The sequence below is a fragment of the Aphelocoma coerulescens genome, assembly GCF_041296385.1.
Source record: "Aphelocoma coerulescens isolate FSJ_1873_10779 chromosome Z unlocalized genomic scaffold, UR_Acoe_1.0 ChrZ, whole genome shotgun sequence".
NCBI lineage: Eukaryota > Metazoa > Chordata > Aves > Passeriformes > Corvidae > Aphelocoma > Aphelocoma coerulescens.
This window is the reverse complement of record NW_027184085.1, coordinates 23068566-23090916: the sequence shown is the minus strand read 5'-3', so window position 1 is coordinate 23090916 and position 22351 is coordinate 23068566. Positions and strand designations below refer to the sequence as shown.

At 48.7% G+C, this 22351-nt stretch overlaps 2 protein-coding genes across 2 annotated transcripts; both read right to left on the bottom strand.

Annotated features, from left to right (window-relative positions):
• Positions 1–207: 207 nt before the first annotated feature.
• LOC138103732 (zinc finger protein 541-like) lies at positions 208–13581 on the bottom strand. The gene is made up of 9 exons (XM_069002237.1): positions 13380–13581; positions 13103–13275; positions 11822–11871; positions 11521–11660; positions 10974–11077; positions 10382–10457; positions 9965–10053; positions 9349–9432; positions 208–540 (listed from the first exon to the last, which is right to left on the bottom strand). The coding sequence occupies exons 1-9, from the start codon at positions 13546–13548 to the stop codon at positions 532–534; spliced, it is 894 nt and encodes a 297-aa protein (XP_068858338.1). The 5' UTR covers positions 13549–13581; the 3' UTR covers positions 208–531.
• A 1590-nt stretch (positions 13582–15171) lies between these two features.
• Positions 15172–21628, bottom strand: LOC138103841 (zinc finger protein 541-like). Its single transcript, XM_069002451.1, has 11 exons — positions 21581–21628; positions 20780–20932; positions 20503–20675; positions 19222–19271; positions 18921–19060; positions 18374–18477; positions 17782–17857; positions 17365–17453; positions 16749–16832; positions 15748–15911; positions 15172–15268 (listed from the first exon to the last, which is right to left on the bottom strand). The coding sequence occupies exons 2-11, from the start codon at positions 20829–20831 to the stop codon at positions 15172–15174; spliced, it is 1029 nt and encodes a 342-aa protein (XP_068858552.1). The 5' UTR covers positions 20832–20932; positions 21581–21628.
• Positions 21629–22351: the final 723 nt, after the last annotated feature.

Here is a 22351-nt window from a genome sequence, read left to right as displayed (position 1 = left end):
TGAAACCCCACCACTATTTCATTGACAGTAATGGGGTACACCTTTGTAACTCCCACCAGCTGAGCAAAGGGCTGGGACTGCGGGAGGGTGAACGTACCCAGGTTCTTCTTTCAGAGCAAATGTTGTGTTTGCAACACCAAACAAATGTAACAAACGTTGCTTGAGTGATTTCATACCGACAAAGAGACAAAATGGAACACACTTTAGTTTAATGATAAAAGACAGAACATGGCAAACAACACCAAGCCTCTTACATTTACTAATAAATCTAATAATACTAATAAGTCTTCAATAATATTAAAGAGTCTTAACTAATAAATTGAGAAATGCCTAACTAGTAAACTAAATAGAAGAATAAACAACCCTAAAAACTTAAAAACCAGTCCTATTTCCATCTAGTCCTCTTGACAGCTAACTCTTGGTAGCCCTGGACAGCTCCAGGGCTAATTTGGTCTTTTCTTCTTGGGGAGAGGCTCTGCTTCCTTCCGTGGGCGATGTCTTCTCCTATGTGTGTTCCTTTCCTTAATGGTTTCAAATACCCTGGAAGAGGGAAAACAGACCATCCATTGTTAATTCAATACACACCATTAAAACAAGAGACTTCCAACAAGAGACTCTGAGACTTCCATTTCTATTCAAATTTCTGTCTTTTCAGGCTGTGACTTATTTTTAAATTGATCAGCACCATGAATCTGGTCTTTCTTGTTTCAGTTCCTTCAAATTTCTTCCTCCCTTCAGTTCATCCTATTTTTAATTCTATCAGCACCATCAAACCAAGCTTTGGTGTTCCTATTCCTACTTGTGTATGAATTGTGTCTTGTTGGGGCATGGCAAGGTTTCATTCTGAATGCTGGGGTTTAAATAAGCTGTTTGGGATTGTCTAGGTTTGAAAGACAGGTGTCTGCTAAGGAAGGCAGAAGCCTCCCTTGGAGTGGCAGATGTAACCCCTTTCCCTCTGAGTTATTATAATTTTGAAATCAAGGGTCTTTAGGCAAAGATGTGGGAAAATAGGAATAACAGTTCTTTACTATATATATATATATATATATATATATATATATATATATATATATATAAAACTAGTCAAACAAAACAACAACAACTATGGCAGTAACAGCAAACACAAACCCAGTCCCAGCCTTCTCAGCTGTCAGGCTATTTCCCCTCGGGTGCAGTTCCGCTTGCAGCCGGCAGGGATCGCTGGCGGCTCCCGGTGAGCAGGGCAGGTGCGATGGTTCCCCCGCGGCTGCAGGGGGCGCTCCGGAGCGAGCTCGGGGAACACGCGGCTGCTCTGGCGCCCTGGGATCCCGGGGAAGGATGGAACAAAAGAGCTTCACAAACCGGTGGGCAGCTGGTCCCGGAGTCTCGGAAACAGCAGGCTGGACTGGTAGGCTGGAGCGGCAGGTACAAACACAAATCCCGGGTGGCAGACGAGATGTATCCAAAAGGGGAACCCCCCGGGGCTCCAGGCAGGCAGGGTAAGCACGGCTACAGCGTAGCGAAGGCTCAAAGCAGCAGTGGGGTGGGCGGCCACAGCCCCAGCCTCCAGCAGGGCAGGGAAAAGCAGCTTTGGGATCCCCGGTGTTGTTCCCAGCAGAAAGGAAAGACGCCGAAAACGGGAACCAGCAGCTCCTCTCTCCGCGGCTTCTCTCTCTCCAGACGCTGAGAGCGAACTGAACTGCCCGCCAGGTGAAAACAAAAGCCTGGACGGGCCCTTTTGTCTTTTCTTAAGTATGGCTATTTATCTCCTAGCAACATGCTATGGGAAAAAATTCCTTTAACAGAAAAAAAAACTAGGACTAAACTAAAACCCCAACATTATCCACCCCGAATTTTTTTCCATACTAACATGTTACATGAAACTTAACTTTTTAACCATATAAATACAAGCATCACCTAAGTTATATACATATGTACATGCTGATACTGATACAAGTACAGAGCCATGGGTAGTTCACCCTAAAACAAGGTCCCCTTGAGGTATGCATCGGGTCTCTCCATCCCTTTGCATCACCCACCAGGTACAACCTGGTCCCTGAGCAAAAACAACCCCACGGATGGGTTTGTCTTTGCTCAAGGCAGACTTTACCCAAACAGTTTTTCCAAGCATACCTCTCATGTGCACCACTGGAACCTTATCCCCATCTGTTGTTTGTAGGGGTTCGGATTGGGCAGGGCCGGCTCGGCTGGTGGAGCCTCGGGTGTTAACTAACCAGGTGGCTTTTGCTAAATGCACCTCCCAGTTTTTGAAACTCCCCCCACCCAGTGCCTTCAAGGTGGTTTTAAGCAGTCCATTACACCGCTCAACCTTCCCAGCTGCTGGTGCATGGTAAGGGATGTGGTACACCCACTCAATGCCATGTTCTCTAGCCCAGGTGTTTATAAGGCTGTTCTTGAAGTGAGTCCCATTGTCAGATTCAATCCTCTCAGGGGTACCATGCCTCCAAAGGACTTGCTTTTCAAGGCCCAGGATGGTGTTCCGGGCAGTAGCGTGAGGCACAGGGTAGGTCTCCAGCCATCCTGTGGTGGCTTCTACCATTGTGAGCACATGGCGCTTGCCTTGGCGGGTTTGAGGCAGTGTGATGTAATCAACCTGCCAGGCCTCCCCATACTTGTATTTGGACCACCGCCCACCATACCACAGGGGCTTCACCCGCTTGGCCTGCTTGATCGCAGCGCATGTCTCACAGTCATGGATGACCTGGGAGATACTGTCCATGGTCAGATCCACCCCTCGGTCTCGTGCCCACTTATAGGTGGCATCTCTGCCCTGATGGCCTGAGGCATCATGGGCCCATCGAGCTAGGAACAGCTCTCCTTTATGTTGCCAATCCAGGTCTATCTGGGACACCTCTATTTTCGCAGCCTGATCTACCTGCTTGTTATTACGATGTTCTTCATTAGCCCGGCTCTTGGGAATGTGAGCATCTACATGACGGACCTTCACAGATAGCTTCTCTACTCGAGCGGCAATGTCTTTCCACTCCTCAGCAGCCCAGATTGGTTTTCCTCTGCGCTGCCAGTTTGCCTTATTCCACCTTTCCAGCCAACCCCACAGAGCATTGGCTACCATCCATGAATCAGTGTAAAGGTAGAGCTTTGGCCACTTCTCTCTTTCAGCAATGTCCAGAGCTAATTGAACGGCTTTGAGTTCAGCAAATTGGCTCGATCCACCTTCTCCTTCCGTAGCCTGTGCAACTTGTCGTGTGGGGCTCCATACAGCGGCTTTCCATTTCCGGCTAGCGCCTACAATTCGGCAGGAACCATCAGTGAAGAGGGCATATTGTTTTTCACTCTCTGGTAGCTCGTTATACGGTGGGGCTTCTTCAGCACGCGTCACCTGCTCCTCTTCTTCTTCAGAAGATAACCCAAAAGTCTCACCTTCTGGCCAGTTCGTAATTATTTCCAAGATCCCAGGGCGACTTGGGTTTCCAATTCGGGCGCGCTGCGTGATGAGGGCGATCCATTTGCTCCAAGTAGCATCGGTGGCGTGATGCGTGGAGGGAACCTTTCCTTTGAACATCCACCCCAGCACCGGTAGTCGGGGTGCCAGGAGGAGTTGTGCCTCAGTTCCAATTACCTCTGAGGCAGCTTGGACTCCTTCATAAGCTGCCAAGATTTCTTTCTCTGTGGGAGTGTAGTTGGCTTCGGACCCTCTGTAGCTTCGGCTCCAGAATCCCAGCGGTCGGCCCCGAGTCTCACCAGGCACCTTCTGCCAGAGGCTCCAGGACAGACCATTGTTCCCGGCTGCAGAGTAGAGCACGTTCTTCACCTCTGGTCCTGTCCTGACTGGGCCAAGGGCTACGGCGTGAGCGATTTCCTGCTTGATCTGGGCAAAGGCTTGCTGTTGTTCTGGGCCCCAGTGGAAATCGTTCTTCTTGCGGGTGACCAGGTAGAGAGGGCTCACAATCTGGCTGTACTCAGGAATGTGCATCCTCCAGAAACCTATGGCGCCTAGGAAAGCTTGTGTTTCCTTCTTGTTGGTTGGTGGAGACATCGCAGTGATCTTATTGATGACCTCAGTGGGAATCTGACGCCGTCCATCTTGCCACTTCACTCCCAGGAACTGGATCTCTCGGGCAGGCCCCTTGACTTTGCTCTTCTTGATGGCGAAACCAGCTTTTAGGAGAATTTGGATTATTCTCTCTCCTTTCTCAAACACTTCTGTTGCGGTGTTCCCCCACACAATGATGTCATCAATGTACTGCAGATGTTCTGGGGCCTCACCCTTTTCCAGTGCAGCCTGGATCAGTCCATGGCAGATGGTGGGACTGTGCTTCCACCCCTGGGGCAGTCGGTTCCAGGTGTACTGCACACCCCTCCAGGTGAAAGCAAACTGGGGCCTGCACTCTGCTGCCAGAGGAATGGAGAAAAATGCATTGGCAATGTCAATAGTGGCATACCACCTTGCTGCTTTGGACTCCAGCTCATACTGGAGCTCCAACATGTCCGGCACAGCAGCGCTCAGTGGTGGAGTCACTTCATTCAAGCCACGATAGTCCACAGTCAATCTCCATTCCCCATCAGACTTGCGCACAGGCCAAATGGGGCTGTTGAAGGGTGAGTGGGTCTTGCTGACCACCCCTTGGCTCTCCAGCTCACGAATCATCTTGTGGATGGGAATCACAGCATCTCGATTCGTCCGATACTGCCGGCGGTGCACTGTTGAGGTGGCAATTGGCACTCGTTGCTCTTCCACTTTCAGGAGCCCAACTGCAGAAGGATTCTCAGACAGTCCGGACAGGGTGTTCAACTGCCTAATGCCCTCTGCCTCCACAGCAGCAATCCCAAACGCCCACCTGAGTCCCTTTGGGTCTTTGTAATAACCATTCCGGAGGAAGTCTATGCCCAGAATACATGGGGCCTCTGGACCGGTCACAATTGGATGCTTTTGCCACTCCTTCCCAGTCAGGCTCACCTCAGCTTCCAAAAGGGTCAACTGCTGTGATCCCCCAGTCACCCCAGCAATGGATACAGGTTCTGCCCCCACATGTCCCGATGGCATTAAAGTACACTGTGCCCCAGTATCAACCAATGCATCATATTTTTGTGGCTCTGATGTGCCAGGCCATCGGATCCACACCGTCCAGAAAACCCGGTTCTCCCATGCCTCTTCCTGGCTAGAGGCAGGGCCCCTCTAGCCCTGGTTATCATTCTTTCCCTGGGCATACATACTAGAGGTACCTTCGAGGGGATCTGACATATCATCCTCCTGTCTGTAATACCTGGCAGCTCGGTCACGGGAGGCTGAGGCTACTTTCACCTTAGCGGAACCCCCTCGGTTAGTGCCTCCCTCCTTGAGTTCACGCACCCGCGCTGCCAGGACAGAGGTAGGTTTCCCATCCCACCTTCTCATGTCTTCCCCATGCTCACACAGGAAAAACCAGAGCTCAGCTCGTGGGGTGTACCCTCTCTCTCTAGCAGGGGGACGACGGGCTCTGACCTGGGGGCCTGTGACTCGCACTGGTGCCACACTGACCTTCCTCATCTCCTCCCTTATCTCCTTTATCTCCTCTTTGAGGTCCTGGACCACAGCAGAGACATGAGTTTTCAGTGGACCATTGACCATGCTATCATAATTCCTGAGCTTGTTGGCAACAGAGCCCACTGTTTCTCGGTTATTGTCAGCATCAATGGTTGCAATGAAGGTGGTGTATTGCGATGGCCCTAGTCTTGCCAGGTTCCACATCATCTGTCCTGTGCACCTGACCTTATCGGGGTCATTACCGTGCTGTCCATCCCTCCCAAAGAGTACCTCTAATACTGCCACTTCTCTTAGCTGTTGGATCCCTTCCTCAAGTGTCTTCCACTGCATTCTATGATGGTACTCCTGCATTCTCTCTTTGTGAATGAACCTTTCTCTCACACTCATTAAGAGCCGGTCCCAGAGAGAAAGGGGTCCTGGCTCCCTCACAAATATCTGGTTCACACCTGGGTCCTGGGTCAACGATCCCAGATACCTTGCCTCACCACTATCCAGTTGCACACTTGTGCCCATGAGGTCCCAAACCCGAAGCAGCCAGGTGGTATAAGGCTCACGCCCCCTTCGCACAATGTCGTCTCGCATACCACGGAGACTGTCGTACGAGAGGGACTCAATGATGATTTCTGGCTCTGGCTCCCCTGCTGGTTGTGAGGGCCCTGGTTCCCCATCATCATTAACTGGTCGTACTGATTTGGTCTTACACTTCCTTCTTTGCACAGGGGCGACTGCTGCTGGCTGTACTTGTCCTTGGGGTTCAGCTGAAACCTGGGCGGTTGTAACATCCGTGGGTTCCACTGCTGCACCGTCGGACTCACCCTCTTTGGGGCAGGGAGAGGTTTTTTCACTAGCTGAGGAGGTGTATTCCCTTAGCAATTGGCATATCTCCTGGCGCACCTGGCCCATCTCCTGGCACATCTCCTTGCGCACCTGGCCCATCTCCTGGCATATCTCCTGCATCCCTTTCGTCAGTACCCCCACCCATTTCGGGTAGTCCATTTCTGAGGTGGGCTGTTGGGCGGTATCAGGTTGTGGGGCAGGGTCTCTAGTGTCTGGGGCTGTGTCAGGCTCTGGGGCTGAATCAGGCTCTGGGGTAGGATCTCTAGTGTCTGGGGCCGTGTCAGGTTCCGGGGCAGGATCAGGCTCTGGGGTAGGAACTCTACTCTCTGGGGCCATGTCAGGTTCTGGGGCAGGGTCAGGCTCTGGGGCAGGATCTCTAGTCTCTGGGGCTGGTGTCTGGGTAGTTATCCAAGCCAATCTCAACTTATCCTTGAATGCTAAATAGAGTAGGCCTACCAGCAGCAGGTGGTTAGTATTCAGAAGGAATCTAAACCCTTCAAAAATTGATGGGGTGGGTCCAAATAACTGGTTGAGGGGTTGGGGGAAAACTTCCCCTGGTGTCATTTCCTCACAGAAGGTACCATTGTTAACATAACCCCAAAAACATGCGCTCAGTGTGTGATAGCCATTTATCCACGTGCCCACATTCCGGAGGAAGTTAAAAACCCATGAATTCCTCACCTTCTCGACCCACAGCACAAGCTGGATAACAGCAATGGTAGCCTTAGTGAGAGGACCCATATTCAAGTAGGGAGCTGCAAAGGGGAAGAATATAGCCACGGCCACATGCCACCCGAACCAGGGCAAAGTAGACCACATAGTGCTGCCTACCAAGGTTCCTATATCCAACACACCGAATTAAGTTATCCAGGAACTGTTATTCCTTTTTCACCTCTCTCTCTTAATGCCCTCAGGCCCCACGTTGGGCGCCAAGATCTGTCTAGGTTTGAAAGACAGGTGTCTGCTAAGGAAGGCAGAAGCCTCCCTTGGAGTGGCAGATGTAACCCCTTTCCCTCTGAGTTATTATAATTTTGAAATCAAGGGTCTTTAGGCAAAGATGTGGGAAAATAGGAATAACAGTTCTTTACTATATATATATATATATATATATATATATATATATATATATATATATATAAAACTAGTCAAACAAAACAACAACAACTATGGCAGTAACAGCAAACACAAACCCAGTCCCAGCCTTCTCAGCTGTCAGGCTATTTCCCCTCGGGTGCAGTTCCGCTTGCAGCCGGCAGGGATCGCTGGCGGCTCCCGGTGAGCAGGGCAGGTGCGATGGTTCCCCCGCGGCTGCAGGGGGCGCTCCGGAGCGAGCTCGGGGAACACGCGGCTGCTCTGGCGCCCTGGGATCCCGGGGAAGGATGGAACAAAAGAGCTTCACAAACCGGTGGGCAGCTGGTCCCGGAGTCTCGGAAACAGCAGGCTGGACTGGTAGGCTGGAGCGGCAGGTACAAACACAAATCCCGGGTGGCAGACGAGATGTATCCAAAAGGGGAACCCCCCGGGGCTCCAGGCAGGCAGGGTAAGCACGGCTACAGCGTAGCGAAGGCTCAAAGCAGCAGTGGGGTGGGCGGCCACAGCCCCAGCCTCCAGCAGGGCAGGGAAAAGCAGCTTTGGGATCCCCGGTGTTGTTCCCAGCAGAAAGGAAAGACGCCGAAAACGGGAACCAGCAGCTCCTCTCTCCGCGGCTTCTCTCTCCAGACGCTGAGAGCGAACTGAACTGCCCGCCAGGTGAAAACAAAAGCCTGGACGGGCCCTTTTGTCTTTTCTTAAGTATGGCTATTTATCTCCTAGCAACATGCTATGGGAAAAAATTCCTTTAACAGAAAAAAAAACTAGGACTAAACTAAAACCCCAACAGGGATTAAAGCAGGTTGTAACTTTGGGCATGGCTGCAAGGGGTGATCCTCCAACTGCCCTCAGCTTCCCCCTGGTGCCTTTAGAGAGGTCAGCCTGCTTTAGTCGAAAGCCCCGGGCTTTTAGCAGAAAGAGGAAGAACTTCCGCACCGTTTGCACTGCCCGCACGGAAAGGGGCCTCCTGCCGAATGGGGTGGCTGGGGTGGTTGGCAACAGGGACACTCAGCACTGCGGGCCCTCTTGCGGCTTCTCTTCCCTGTCTCCCCATTCTCCTTTCTGGGAGGGCTTTTCCTCCTCTTTGGTTCGCCCACAGTCTGGAAATCAAAGAATCCTTATGAATTTTTCCTTCCTCTCAAGAAGCTGGAAATCAGAGCGTCCAGCACAAAAATGTATCACCCCAAGCAAATTCCTCCAAGCCCTGAACAGCTGAGAAAATGGCCGGATTTGGCTACGGGGTGCGGCAAGGTGCAAACACAGCATTTGGATGAAAAATACCTCCTTTCTACTGCCCAAAGTGGCAGGACAAATATGTGGGTATCTATAGATCCACGTTTCTTATTTATACCTCTCTGCCTAACATCAGTTTATCCATATTTTTCCTCCACAAATGTCTAGGGAATGGATTTTAAATTCGGTCAAATTAGTGAAGACACACTGTTACTCAGTTTCTACTACCCAGAATAATCTCTCTCTGTGAACCAAATTCCTGTTTGCTGGTAAGGGAAATTTTAGCAGAGCCACAGCACTGGCAGCTCCTTTTTGGGGAGTACACTGGGATGCTACAAAAGATCCCTGAAAATCTGCAGCATCTCCATTAACGCAGTCGGGATTATTGATGTTAGCAAGCAGTAGGGAATTAAGGATTTGATTGGAATCAGCAAGGGTGCCAGCACTTGAGAACCAAGTCTGTACAGAGTCAAAGCCCATTTTGGTGACAGTGCTGCTTTGTTGGGTCAAAGTTATCCTCTAGAATTCAGTATTTCAGAGCAGCAGCACAATGAAGTGCTGGGCAGCATCTGCTGTGCCTTTCCCAGTGCATGGGACAATGTGCTCCTGGCAGAGTGGCGTCTCACACAGCTCCCCAGCAGGTTTTGTCCCCTTTTCCCAGTTTTTTGACCCTCCTGGCACGTCTTGATTTTCTTCCCACTCACCTGAGCAACAGTGCTGGCAAGTTTATGTTCTTTTTTCCAGGAGTAGTAGTACTCCACACACTGTGCCACGGTCTTACTCTGAATCTGTTGTGAAGGCAAAAAGAAGGAATCTGAAATGGCCATCCTGTAGGGTGCATTGGAGAAAAACTAGAGTATGGAGTAAACAAGGAAGCAAAAAACATGGAGTAAATTGAGTAGCGAGTAAAATGAAATAAATAGGGAGTAAAAGAGGCAGTCTGCAATGTAGTATGCTATGTATTATGCCATGTAGTAACACATTTAATGATGCGCAGATCAACAACAAATCCATCTAGCACCGTTTTTCTTTCCCACATTCACTCCAATCATCCCAGCACAATGCGTTGTGGAAGTGCCAGCACACCTATGAGACAGATCTGACAGAGAATAAACCTTCATCTTCCAAAACAGCTTGGAAAAAAGGGCTGGAGAGGCAGAATCACCCCTGTCACGCAGGCCTTTGGTGTCCTGTTTCATTATTACTTTTATATTTTTGGTATTTGAGAAGAGAGAGACTGAATTCCAGTACTTGATGCCAGAAATCATCATCATTTCCTTCTGATTATCTTCTAGGGTAAAGAATATCCTATGGCTTTACCTGCTTCTGAATGAGATGAAAATCCTTGCCATAGGTGTGAAAAGCCTTTTCGAAGGACTCCTTCTCCTCAGGTGTCCATCTATCAGAGTCTGGCAATAAAGAGCAGCAAGTAAATTGATCCGTCTATCCACTTGAAATAGATTCCACTGGCCACCAAAACAAAATCAGCGCCAGTCGTTATTCACTTGTCTACATCTCTGCTCCCTCAGAAAGCAATGAAGACAAGAGCAGGCATTCCCCAGGGAAAAAAAGCATGGAAAACAAGTAAAACTGAAGGAATAGATGCTGCTGCTTTCCCCACCCCCAGAGAAGATGAGACTTTGCTCTTGCGTTATTTGTTTAACCATAAATGCTTGACATGGCAATTAAGGGGATGGCAGCGTCTGTCAGTGAAGGAACAAGCTCTACTTTGGTTACCTGTGTAATGATAATCAGACAAGGGATGGCCTTGAGGTGTCGGGGGCCCCCCTGAGAGCAACATCTCCAGAGCCTCCTGCAAGATCCAACGGAAAAAGGCTTTAGCTTCCCCACCATGTAAAAAGGAGCCAAAACCCATAAATGCTGCCTCTTCAAGGATTCAGTCCACTGGGTCTCATATGGGTCAAACCTTGTGATTTGCCCCCCGACCCTTTGATCCTGCTCCCCAAGAGTGGGATTTTGCTCACCAACTCAATGATTTTGCTCATCCTGCACCCAGAATTCCCAGAATTGCCTTCTGGGAATTTCCCCTCAATCCACCCCAAAATGTCTTAGAGAACACAGATCTCCAGGAGATTTACAAGGGAGCAGGCTGCAGGACCCTCTGCCAGTGCCTCCAAGAGAGACTTTCTCCCTGCTTGAGCCATTTGGGCTCATCCCTGACACAGCTGGAAGAAACACAGCAGGCAGTGAGTCCTCCACTTCTTGTTAACTCCCTTCTTCAAAGAGCAGCCAAGAAAGGCTGTCCCAATGTCCATGCCTTATTAATTCCCTGTCTGCTCTTCTCCGCACCCAAATAGCCGCTTCTTACCGGAACACTGCCTTGTGCCTGGTGCAGGCAGTGCAGGGCAAGCTCCAGGTTAGCTGCTGCCCTGGGAATGCCACGGGAGATGGCCATGTCCAGCAGTTCTCTTACTACAAGCACAACAAAAACCCACCAAAAGTCAGGCTTGAGCCAAGAAAGGGGGAAGGTTGCGATACAAGGGAGAAGGAAAGCACAAGAGCTAAAGACAACAGGTTGGAGAGCATGAGAAGGATAGCAAAGAAAGGGGCAGCAGAACCAAAGGCCCATGTAGTGCTGGCTCTCCCTTCAAAGCAGCTTTGGTAATGAGAAGGGGGGGCCAATCTCCCCTCTTCCAGTGACAAATGCCCCTGACCAATCCAGAGAGCAGGAAAGTTGTTCTTTTTCCTGCTCTGCTGCAAAAACAGAGCATTCTTCTTCCCTCTAACACTCCCGCACGGGAAGATGGGCAAGACAAGGAGAGAAGCAGAGCATGCAAAAAGTTGCCTTTTTACCAAACAATGAGCGTTTTCCAAACCCGAGCATCTCAGGGGTGGAAGGAAAGCTTGACAGCTACCTCTGTCAGGTTTTTCCATGTCAGAATCATCATCCTCCCAGGGCTTCCAGACCAGGGATGCAGGTTCTTCATCATCACTTGGCGGTCTGGTCTGCAGCTCAGGGAGCTCAGCCTGAAAGTCACTGCCAACATTGATGTGTCTGAAGGAAGAAGGAAGTGGAGGTGAGAAAGGCAAGTGGTCAAGAGGCACATCCCATGGACCCACAAGCTTGAATCAATCCCACCCCAACTCTGAAGCAGTAGTTCCCCTCCTTGCTATCCCTCAAATTTGCCATCCTTTAATCCCTATGCCAAAACTCACGGCCGAACGCGGGCTTTCGCTTTCCTTTTCATTGTCCCTCTCCTTTCCACCTGAAAGAGATCAAAACAATGCTCCAGATAAAAATCAGTCTGACAAGATGGGTCAGTAGCCTTCCTTCTCATCCTCATCATTGCAAACCACGAACTCTTCTGTCCCAACTCCCCTCAGTTTGGTGTAATTACTGCGTTTTGCACTTGGAACTTCTAGGGCAAGACCCTCTAGTAGTCTGCAGCTTCCTCAAGAGGGGAAGCAGAAGGGTACACACTTCTCCCTTCAGTCTTGGGGCTAGTGAGAAGGTCCAAGGGAATGCCATGGAAGTTGTGCCAGGGCATGTTTAGGTTGGATATCAGAGAAAGGTTCTTCACCCGGAGGATGGTTGGGAACTGGAACAGCCTCCCCACAGCAGGGGTCAAAGCACCAAGGCTGAGAGAGCTCAAAAATTGCTCGGACATTGCTCTTGGGCACAGGGGGATTCTTGAGGCTGTCCTGTGCAGGGCCAGGAGCCAGACTCAATGATCTTTGTGGGTCCCTGCCAACCCAGAAAATTCTGTGATACTATGATTCTGTTCTTGAGAAGGACCATTCAAGATGGGATTTCACAGCTGCTTCTGACCATGAGGCAGAACCAGCCCTACAGGCACTGAAAAACACAGACAAGGCTATACCAATATATCTATAGAAAAGAGATCCAATGCAGGTGGAAAAAAAAAAAATATCTATAAAGATATTAAAATATAATGTATCTGTAAGTTATGAAAGGATGTAAATATATAAGAATCACTGAAACCAGACCGTTTTTGTAGGTGAAAGCCAGTATTGGAGGACAAGCCTGGCAAACTGCTTACATCCCCTGAACAACTGGGATCACGGAGGAGAAGTCCCATCATTCTGATTTTTAAAGCTTTGGAGGAGGTGTGAGCAGAGCCAGGGCCTAACAGGATCTGTCAACACTGAACCCCTGAACTCCTCAGTAATGACTGGATTGTTTTGTGGTCATCACGACATAGTTTTAGGACTTAAATGGGTATCAAGAACTTTTAATCAGGTCCTCAGTGGACGAGGATCTGAAATTGCATGGTGACAGCTCTCTATATTCTCTATGGAAAGGTCTGCATTTCCACTGGAGGCATCATTATTCCTACAGAAAGTGTACTCTGCTTTCATCTGCAACCTCTTCTGGGGAAAGTAACCACAGACCATGTCTATTGTGGTTGGTGGGACAGCCAACTGGAGCCTCCTGAGTTCTGTTAGCAGTTGGAGGGCAAATGGGGATTTTCTTACCTTTGACAGTTCCAAAGGGCTCTGGGGATCCCTGGTGGTAGATGAGGAGATGAGAATGTTGACCCAGAGGCCAGATCTGGTGCTGAGACGAGGAGGTGGCTGGTCAGGGACAGCCCAGGAGCAGATCCTGCAGCTGCTGCTCCACCGGTGGTCCACCACTGTTCCACCAACGGCTGCAGGAGCAGGAGACAACGACGGTTGCTACTGGCACAGCCCAACATTCCATGCAGAACCCCAGGGGACGCAGGGGACATAAACAGCAATTTGCCTCCTTTACTTCTTCTGGTGCAAGTTTGCTTGGAGGACCTTCCCATTGGGGCACTTCTCATCAGTCCTCTGGACGAGGCAAAGCAGTGCAGGGACGGCTCTGTGTCTTCTCTGTGCTTCCTCTGTAAGGTGCCTCCAGCTGAACATGCACAGGATCCTGGCTCTGTCAAAGGGTCCATACCACGTCGCCTTAACTGGAGAACCAGAAGGACCCCTGCTGCTGGCTCTCCTCCAGCTCTGAGAGGAGCAAGAGATTGCAACCAAGTTGGTTCAGTGGAGAACCAACTCTGAAGCTTTCTCTCAAAGTGGCGGCATTCTTCCTGCCCCCTTTCTAAATTGTCTGGTGCCTAATGTCACTTGATGTTTTCCCTCCTTCGGGGCACCGAGCTGGTCTCTCACTGCAACACACATTCCTTGAAACTTGGAGAAACAGGACATTTTTCAGGGGAATTGATTGGGACACACACATATGGACACCCCACCAGCAAACATTTAATGCAGAATTCCTATGTCTTTCTTCCAGCTCCCTTGAAGAAGCTAGATGCTTGTCTCAAAAGCCTGTGGGATTCCTCTAAGAGACTAACACTAACAGAATTACTTTTTCACACTAATAGCCTTTACATTTATTTTAATACTTAGGTCCCAAATACTCCAAAACCCAGCCGGTTTTACTGCTTTCCTGCCTCACGTCAGCCAAAAGCAAATCTCGCTTGCTTCCCAGCCTGCTTGTTGCATGCACACCAGCAAATTAAGGGGGCAGCTGTAACAAGGCCCATTGCAAAGCAGATACTGGCTAGACTCCAAATCCCACCTGCACTGCCTCCATCAGACAAGGGCAAGCTTCTGGCAGCCTCCCAGAATCAGCCTGGTAATCCCCCTCCCTTGCCCCCTCTCCATCCTCCCCAGCCCCTTCTACCAAAACCTTGCCAAGCAAGGCCATATACTGGGCTAGATAAAGGAGTGACTTTGATGCTTCTTTGGTGCAAACACAAGCTGTGAGAAGTGAGAGGATAATGTTCACACCTGCCCTGCATCAGCTAAGGAGGTTGGTCGAGGCCCAGAGCAGGAGGTTGGTCCTATATAAAGAGAAACTGGAACTGAACTGCTGATATCTTTGTACTGAATGTGGATATTAATTTTATAGGTTCAGAGAGGTTAGGAAAGTCCTCCAAGATGGTCAAGTCCATCTGTCCACCGAAATTAAACAAAGCCATGTGTCCTGGCAACAAAAAGGACTAAACACCCCAGCTTGTATCCCTCCAGGTATACTGAGACAAAACCACTCATTTAGATCCAGTTCATTGAATAAAACAAAGCCTCCCTTTCCACTCCCACTGGAGATTTTTAGGAATCAAAGGATGAAACCCCACCACTATTTCATTGACAGTAATGGGGTACACCTTTGTAACTCCCACCAGCTGAGCAAAGGGCTGGGACTGCGGGAGGGTGAACGTACCCAGATTCTTCTTTCAGAGCAAATGTTGTGTTTGCAACACCAAACAAATGTAACAAACGTTGCTTGAGTGATTTCATACCGACAAAGAGACAAAATGGAACACACTTTAGTTTAATGATAAAAGACAGAACATGGCAAACAACACCAAGCCTCTTACATTTACTAATAAATCTAATAATACTAATAAGTCTTCAATAATATTAAAGAGTCTTAACTAATAAATTGAGAAATGCCTAACTAGTAAACTAAATAGAAGAATAAACAACCCTAAAAACTTAAAAACCAGTCCTATTTCCATCTAGTCCTCTTGACAGCTAACTCTTGGTAGCCCTGGACAACTCCAGGGCTAATTTGGTCTTTTCTTCTTGGGGAGAGGCTCTGCTTCCTTCCGTGGGCGATGTCTTCTCCTATGTGTGTTCCTTTCCTTAATGGTTTCAAATACCCTGGAAGAGGGAAAACAGACCATCCATTGTTAATTCAATACACACCATTAAAACAAGAGACTTCCAACAAGAGACTCTGAGACTTCCATTTCTATTCAAATTTCTGTCTTTTCAGGCTGTGACTTATTTTTAAATTGATCAGCACCATGAATCTGGTCTTTCTTGTTTCAGTTCCTTCAAATTTCTTCCTCCCTTCAGTTCATCCTATTTTTAATTCTATCAGCACCATCAAACCAAGCTTTGGTGTTCCTATTCCTACTTGTGTATGAATTGTGTCTTGTTGGGGCATGGCAAGGTTTCATTCTGAATGCTGGGGTTTAAATAAGCTGTTTGGGATTAAAGCAGGTTGTAACTTTGGGCATGGCTGCAAGGGGTGATCCTCCAACTGCCCTCAGCTTCCCCCTGGTGCCTTTAGAGAGGTCAGCCTGCTTTAGTCGAAAGCCCCGGGCTTTTAGCAGAAAGAGGAAGAACTTCCGCACCGTTTGCACTGCCCGCACGGAAAGGGGCCTCCTGCCGAATGGGGTGGCTGGGGTGGTTGGCAACAGGGACACTCAGCACTGCGGGCCCTCTTGCGGCTTCTCTTCCCTGTCTCCCCATTCTCCTTTCTGGGAGGGCTTTTCCTCCTCTTTGGTTCGCCCACAGTCTGGAAATCAAAGAATCCTTATGAATTTTTCCTTCCTCTCAAGAAGCTGGAAATCAGAGCGTCCAGCACAAAAATGTATCACCCCAAGCAAATTCCTCCAAGCCCTGAACAGCTGAGAAAATGGCCGGATTTGGCTACGGGGTGCGGCAAGGTGCAAACACAGCATTTGGATGAAAAATACCTCCTTTCTACTGCCCAAAGTGGCAGGACAAATATGTGGGTATCTATAGATCCACGTTTCTTATTTATACCTCTCTGCCTAACATCAGTTTATCCATATTTTTCCTCCACAAATGTCTAGGGAATGGATTTTAAATTCGGTCAAATTAGTGAAGACACACTGTTACTCAGTTTCTACTACCCAGAATAATCTCTCTCTGTGAACCAAATTCCTGTTTGCTGGTAAGGGAAATTTTAGCAGAGCCACAGCACTGGCAGCTCCTTTTTGGGGAGTACACTGGGATGCTACAAAAGATCCCTGAAAATCTGCAGCATCTCCATTAACGCAGTCGGGATTATTGATGTTAGCAAGCAGTAGGGAATTAAGGATTTGATTGGAATCAGCAAGGGTGCCAGCACTTGAGAACCAAGTCTGTACAGAGTCAAAGCCCATTTTGGTGACAGTGCTGCTTTGTTGGGTCAAAGTTATCCTCTAGAATTCAGTATTTCAGAGCAGCAGCACAATGAAGTGCTGGGCAGCATCTGCTGTGCCTTTCCCAGTGCATGGGACAATGTGCTCCTGGCAGAGTGGCGTCTCACACAGCTCCCCAGCAGGTTTTGTCCCCTTTTCCCAGTTTTTTGACCCTCCTGGCACGTCTTGATTTTCTTCCCACTCACCTGAGCAACAGTGCTGGCAAGTTTATGTTCTTTTTTCCAGGAGTAGTAGTACTCCACACACTGTGCCACGGTCTTACTCTGAATCTGTTGTGAAGGCAAAAAGAAGGAATCTGAAATGGCCATCCTGTAGGGTGCATTGGAGAAAAACTAGAGTATGGAGTAAACAAGGAAGCAAAAAACATGGAGTAAATTGAGTAGCGAGTAAAATGAAATAAATAGGGAGTAAAAGAGGCAGTCTGCAATGTAGTATGCTATGTATTATGCCATGTAGTAACACATTTAATGATGCGCAGATCAACAACAAATCCATCTAGCACCGTTTTTCTTTCCCACATTCACTCCAATCATCCCAGCACAATGCGTTGTGGAAGTGCCAGCACACCTATGAGACAGATCTGACAGAGAATAAACCTTCATCTTCCAAAACAGCTTGGAAAAAAGGGCTGGAGAGGCAGAATCACCCCTGTCACGCAGGCCTTTGGTGTCCTGTTTCATTATTACTTTTATATTTTTGGTATTTGAGAAGAGAGAGACTGAATTCCAGTACTTGATGCCAGAAATCATCATCATTTCCTTCTGATTATCTTCTAGGGTAAAGAATATCCTATGGCTTTACCTGCTTCTGAATGAGATGAAAATCCTTGCCATAGGTGTGAAAAGCCTTTTCGAAGGACTCCTTCTCCTCAGGTGTCCATCTATCAGAGTCTGGCAATAAAGAGCAGCAAGTAAATTGATCCGTCTATCCACTTGAAATAGATTCCACTGGCCACCAAAACAAAATCAGCGCCAGTCGTTATTCACTTGTCTACATCTCTGCTCCCTCAGAAAGCAATGAAGACAAGAGCAGGCATTCCCCAGGGAAAAAAAGCATGGAAAACAAGTAAAACTGAAGGAATAGATGCTGCTGCTTTCCCCACCCCCAGAGAAGATGAGACTTTGCTCTTGCGTTATTTGTTTAACCATAAATGCTTGACATGGCAATTAAGGGGATGGCAGCGTCTGTCAGTGAAGGAACAAGCTCTACTTTGGTTACCTGTGTAATGATAATCAGACAAGGGATGGCCTTGAGGTGTCGGGGGCCCCCCTGAGAGCAACATCTCCAGAGCCTCCTGCAAGATCCAACGGAAAAAGGCTTTAGCTTCCCCACCATGTAAAAAGGAGCCAAAACCCATAAATGCTGCCTCTTCAAGGATTCAGTCCACTGGGTCTCATATGGGTCAAACCTTGTGATTTGCCCCCCGACCCTTTGATCCTGCTCCCCAAGAGTGGGATTTTGCTCACCAACTCAATGATTTTGCTCATCCTGCACCCAGAATTCCCAGAATTGCCTTCTGGGAATTTCCCCTCAATCCACCCCAAAATGTCTTAGAGAACACAGATCTCCAGGAGATTTACAAGGGAGCAGGCTGCAGGACCCTCTGCCAGTGCCTCCAAGAGAGACTTTCTCCCTGCTTGAGCCATTTGGGCTCATCCCTGACACAGCTGGAAGAAACACAGCAGGCAGTGAGTCCTCCACTTCTTGTTAACTCCCTTCTTCAAAGAGCAGCCAAGAAAGGCTGTCCCAATGTCCATGCCTTATTAATTCCCTGTCTGCTCTTCTCCGCACCCAAATAGCCGCTTCTTACCGGAACACTGCCTTGTGCCTGGTGCAGGCAGTGCAGGGCAAGCTCCAGGTTAGCTGCTGCCCTGGGAATGCCACGGGAGATGGCCATGTCCAGCAGTTCTCTTACTACAAGCACAACAAAAACCCACCAAAAGTCAGGCTTGAGCCAAGAAAGGGGGAAGGTTGCGATACAAGGGAGAAGGAAAGCACAAGAGCTAAAGACAACAGGTTGGAGAGCATGAGAAGGATAGCAAAGAAAGGGGCAGCAGAACCAAAGGCCCATGTAGTGCTGGCTCTCCCTTCAAAGCAGCTTTGGTAATGAGAAGGGGGGGCCAATCTCCCCTCTTCCAGTGACAAATGCCCCTGACCAATCCAGAGAGCAGGAAAGTTGTTCTTTTTCCTGCTCTGCTGCAAAAACAGAGCATTCTTCTTCCCTCTAACACTCCCGCACGGGAAGATGGGCAAGACAAGGAGAGAAGCAGAGCATGCAAAAAGTTGCCTTTTTACCAAACAATGAGCGTTTTCCAAACCCGAGCATCTCAGGGGTGGAAGGAAAGCTTGACAGCTACCTCTGTCAGGTTTTTCCATGTCAGAATCATCATCCTCCCAGGGCTTCCAGACCAGGGATGCAGGTTCTTCATCATCACTTGGCGGTCTGGTCTGCAGCTCAGGGAGCTCAGCCTGAAAGTCACTGCCAACATTGATGTGTCTGAAGGAAGAAGGAAGTGGAGGTGAGAAAGGCAAGTGGTCAAGAGGCACATCCCATGGACCCACAAGCTTGAATCAATCCCACCCCAACTCTGAAGCAGTAGTTCCCCTCCTTGCTATCCCTCAAATTTGCCATCCTTTAATCCCTATGCCAAAACTCACGGCCGAACGCGGGCTTTCGCTTTCCTTTTCATTGTCCCTCTCCTTTCCACCTGAAAGAGATCAAAACAATGCTCCAGATAAAAATCAGTCTGACAAGATGGGTCAGTAGCCTTCCTTCTCATCCTCATCATTGCAAACCACGAACTCTTCTGTCCCAACTCCCCTCAGTTTGGTGTAATTACTGCGTTTTGCACTTGGAACTTCTAGGGCAAGACCCTCTAGTAGTCTGCAGCTTCCTCAAGAGGGGAAGCAGAAGGGTACACACTTCTCCCTTCAGTCTTGGGGCTAGTGAGAAGGTCCAAGGGAATGCCATGGAAGTTGTGCCAGGGCATGTTTAGGTTGGATATCAGAGAAAGGTTCTTCACCCGGAGGATGGTTGGGAACTGGAACAGCCTCCCCACAGCAGGGGTCAAAGCACCAAGGCTGAGAGAGCTCAAAAATTGCTCGGACATTGCTCTTGGGCACAGGGGGATTCTTGAGGCTGTCCTGTGCAGGGCCAGGAGCCAGACTCAATGATCTTTGTGGGTCCCTGCCAACCCAGAAAATTCTGTGATACTATGATTCTGTTCTTGAGAAGGACCATTCAAGATGGGATTTCACAGCTGCTTCTGACCATGAGGCAGAACCAGCCCTACAGGCACTGAAAAACACAGACAAGGCTATACCAATATATCTATAGAAAAGAGATCCAATGCAGGTGGAAAAAAAAAAAATATCTATAAAGATATTAAAATATAATGTATCTGTAAGTTATGAAAGGATGTAAATATATAAGAATCACTGAAACCAGACCGTTTTTGTAGGTGAAAGCCAGTATTGGAGGACAAGCCTGGCAAACTGCTTACATCCCCTGAACAACTGGGATCACGGAGGAGAAGTCCCATCATTCTGATTTTTAAAGCTTTGGAGGAGGTGTGAGCAGAGCCAGGGCCTAACAGGATCTGTCAACACTGAACCCCTGAACTCCTCAGTAATGACTGGATTGTTTTGTGGTCATCACGACATAGTTTTAGGACTTAAATGGGTATCAAGAACTTTTAATCAGGTCCTCAGTGGACGAGGATCTGAAATTGCATGGTGACAGCTCTCTATATTCTCTATGGAAAGGTCTGCATTTCCACTGGAGGCATCATTATTCCTACAGAAAGTGTACTCTGCTTTCATCTGCAACCTCTTCTGGGGAAAGTAACCACAGACCATGTCTATTGTGGTTGGTGGGACAGCCAACTGGAGCCTCCTGAGTTCTGTTAGCAGTTGGAGGGCAAATGGGGATTTTCTTACCTTTGACAGTTCCAAAGGGCTCTGGGGATCCCTGGTGGTAGATGAGGAGATGAGAATGTTGACCCAGAGGCCAGATCTGGTGCTGAGACGAGGAGGTGGCTGGTCAGGGACAGCCCAGGAGCAGATCCTGCAGCTGCTGCTCCACCGGTGGTCCACCACTGTTCCACCAACGGCTGCAGGAGCAGGAGACAACGACGGTTGCTACTGGCACAGCCCAACATTCCATGCAGAACCCCAGGGGACGCAGGGGACATAAACAGCAATTTGCCTCCTTTACTTCTTCTGGTGCAAGTTTGCTTGGAGGACCTTCCCATTGGGGCACTTCTCATCAGTCCTCTGGACGAGGCAAAGCAGTGCAGGGACGGCTCTGTGTCTTCTCTGTGCTTCCTCTGTAAGGTGCCTCCAGCTGAACATGCACAGGATCCTGGCTCTGTCAAAGGGTCCATACCACGTCGCCTTAACTGGAGAACCAGAAGGACCCCTGCTGCTGGCTCTCCTCCAGCTCTGAGAGGAGCAAGAGATTGCAACCAAGTTGGTTCAGTGGAGAACCAACTCTGAAGCTTTCTCTCAAAGTGGCGGCATTCTTCCTGCCCCCTTTCTAAATTGTCTGGTGCCTAATGTCACTTGATGTTTTCCCTCCTTCGGGGCACCGAGCTGGTCTCTCACTGCAACACACATTCCTTGAAACTTGGAGAAACAGGACATTTTTCAGGGGAATTGATTGGGACACACACATATGGACACCCCACCAGCAAACATTTAATGCAGAATTCCTATGTCTTTCTTCCAGCTCCCTTGAAGAAGCTAGATGCTTGTCTCAAAAGCCTGTGGGATTCCTCTAAGAGACTAACACTAACAGAATTACTTTTTCACACTAATAGCCTTTACATTTATTTTAATACTTAGGTCCCAAATACTCCAAAACCCAGCCGGTTTTACTGCTTTCCTGCCTCACGTCAGCCAAAAGCAAATCTCGCTTGCTTCCCAGCCTGCTTGTTGCATGCACACCAGCAAATTAAGGGGGCAGCTGTAACAAGGCCCATTGCAAAGCAGATACTGGCTAGACTCCAAATCCCACCTGCACTGCCTCCATCAGACAAGGGCAAGCTTCTGGCAGCCTCCCAGAATCAGCCTGGTAATCCCCCTCCCTTGCCCCCTCTCCATCCTCCCCAGCCCCTTCTACCAAAACCTTGCCAAGCAAGGCCATATACTGGGCTAGATAAAGGAGTGACTTTGATGCTTCTTTGGTGCAAACACAAGCTGTGAGAAGTGAGAGGATAATGTTCACACCTGCCCTGCATCAGCTAAGGAGGTTGGTCGAGGCCCAGAGCAGGAGGTTGGTCCTATATAAAGAGAAACTGGAACTGAACTGCTGATATCTTTGTACTGAATGTGGATATTAATTTTATAGGTTCAGAGAGGTTAGGAAAGTCCTCCAAGATGGTCAAGTCCATCTGTCCACCGAAATTAAACAAAGCCATGTGTCCTGGCAACAAAAAGGACTAAACACCCCAGCTTGTATCCCTCCAGGTATACTGAGACAAAACCACTCATTTAGATCCAGTTCATTGAATAAAACAAAGCCTCCCTTTCCACTCCCACTGGAGATTTTTAGGAATCAAAGGATGAAACCCCACCACTATTTCATTGACAGTAATGGGGTACACCTTTGTAACTCCCACCAGCTGAGCAAAGGGCTGGGACTGCGGGAGGGTGAACGTACCCAGATTCTTCTTTCAGAGCAAATGTTGTGTTTGCAACACCAAACAAATGTAACAAACGTTGCTTGAGTGATTTCATACCGACAAAGAGACAAAATGGAACACACTTTAGTTTAATGATAAAAGAC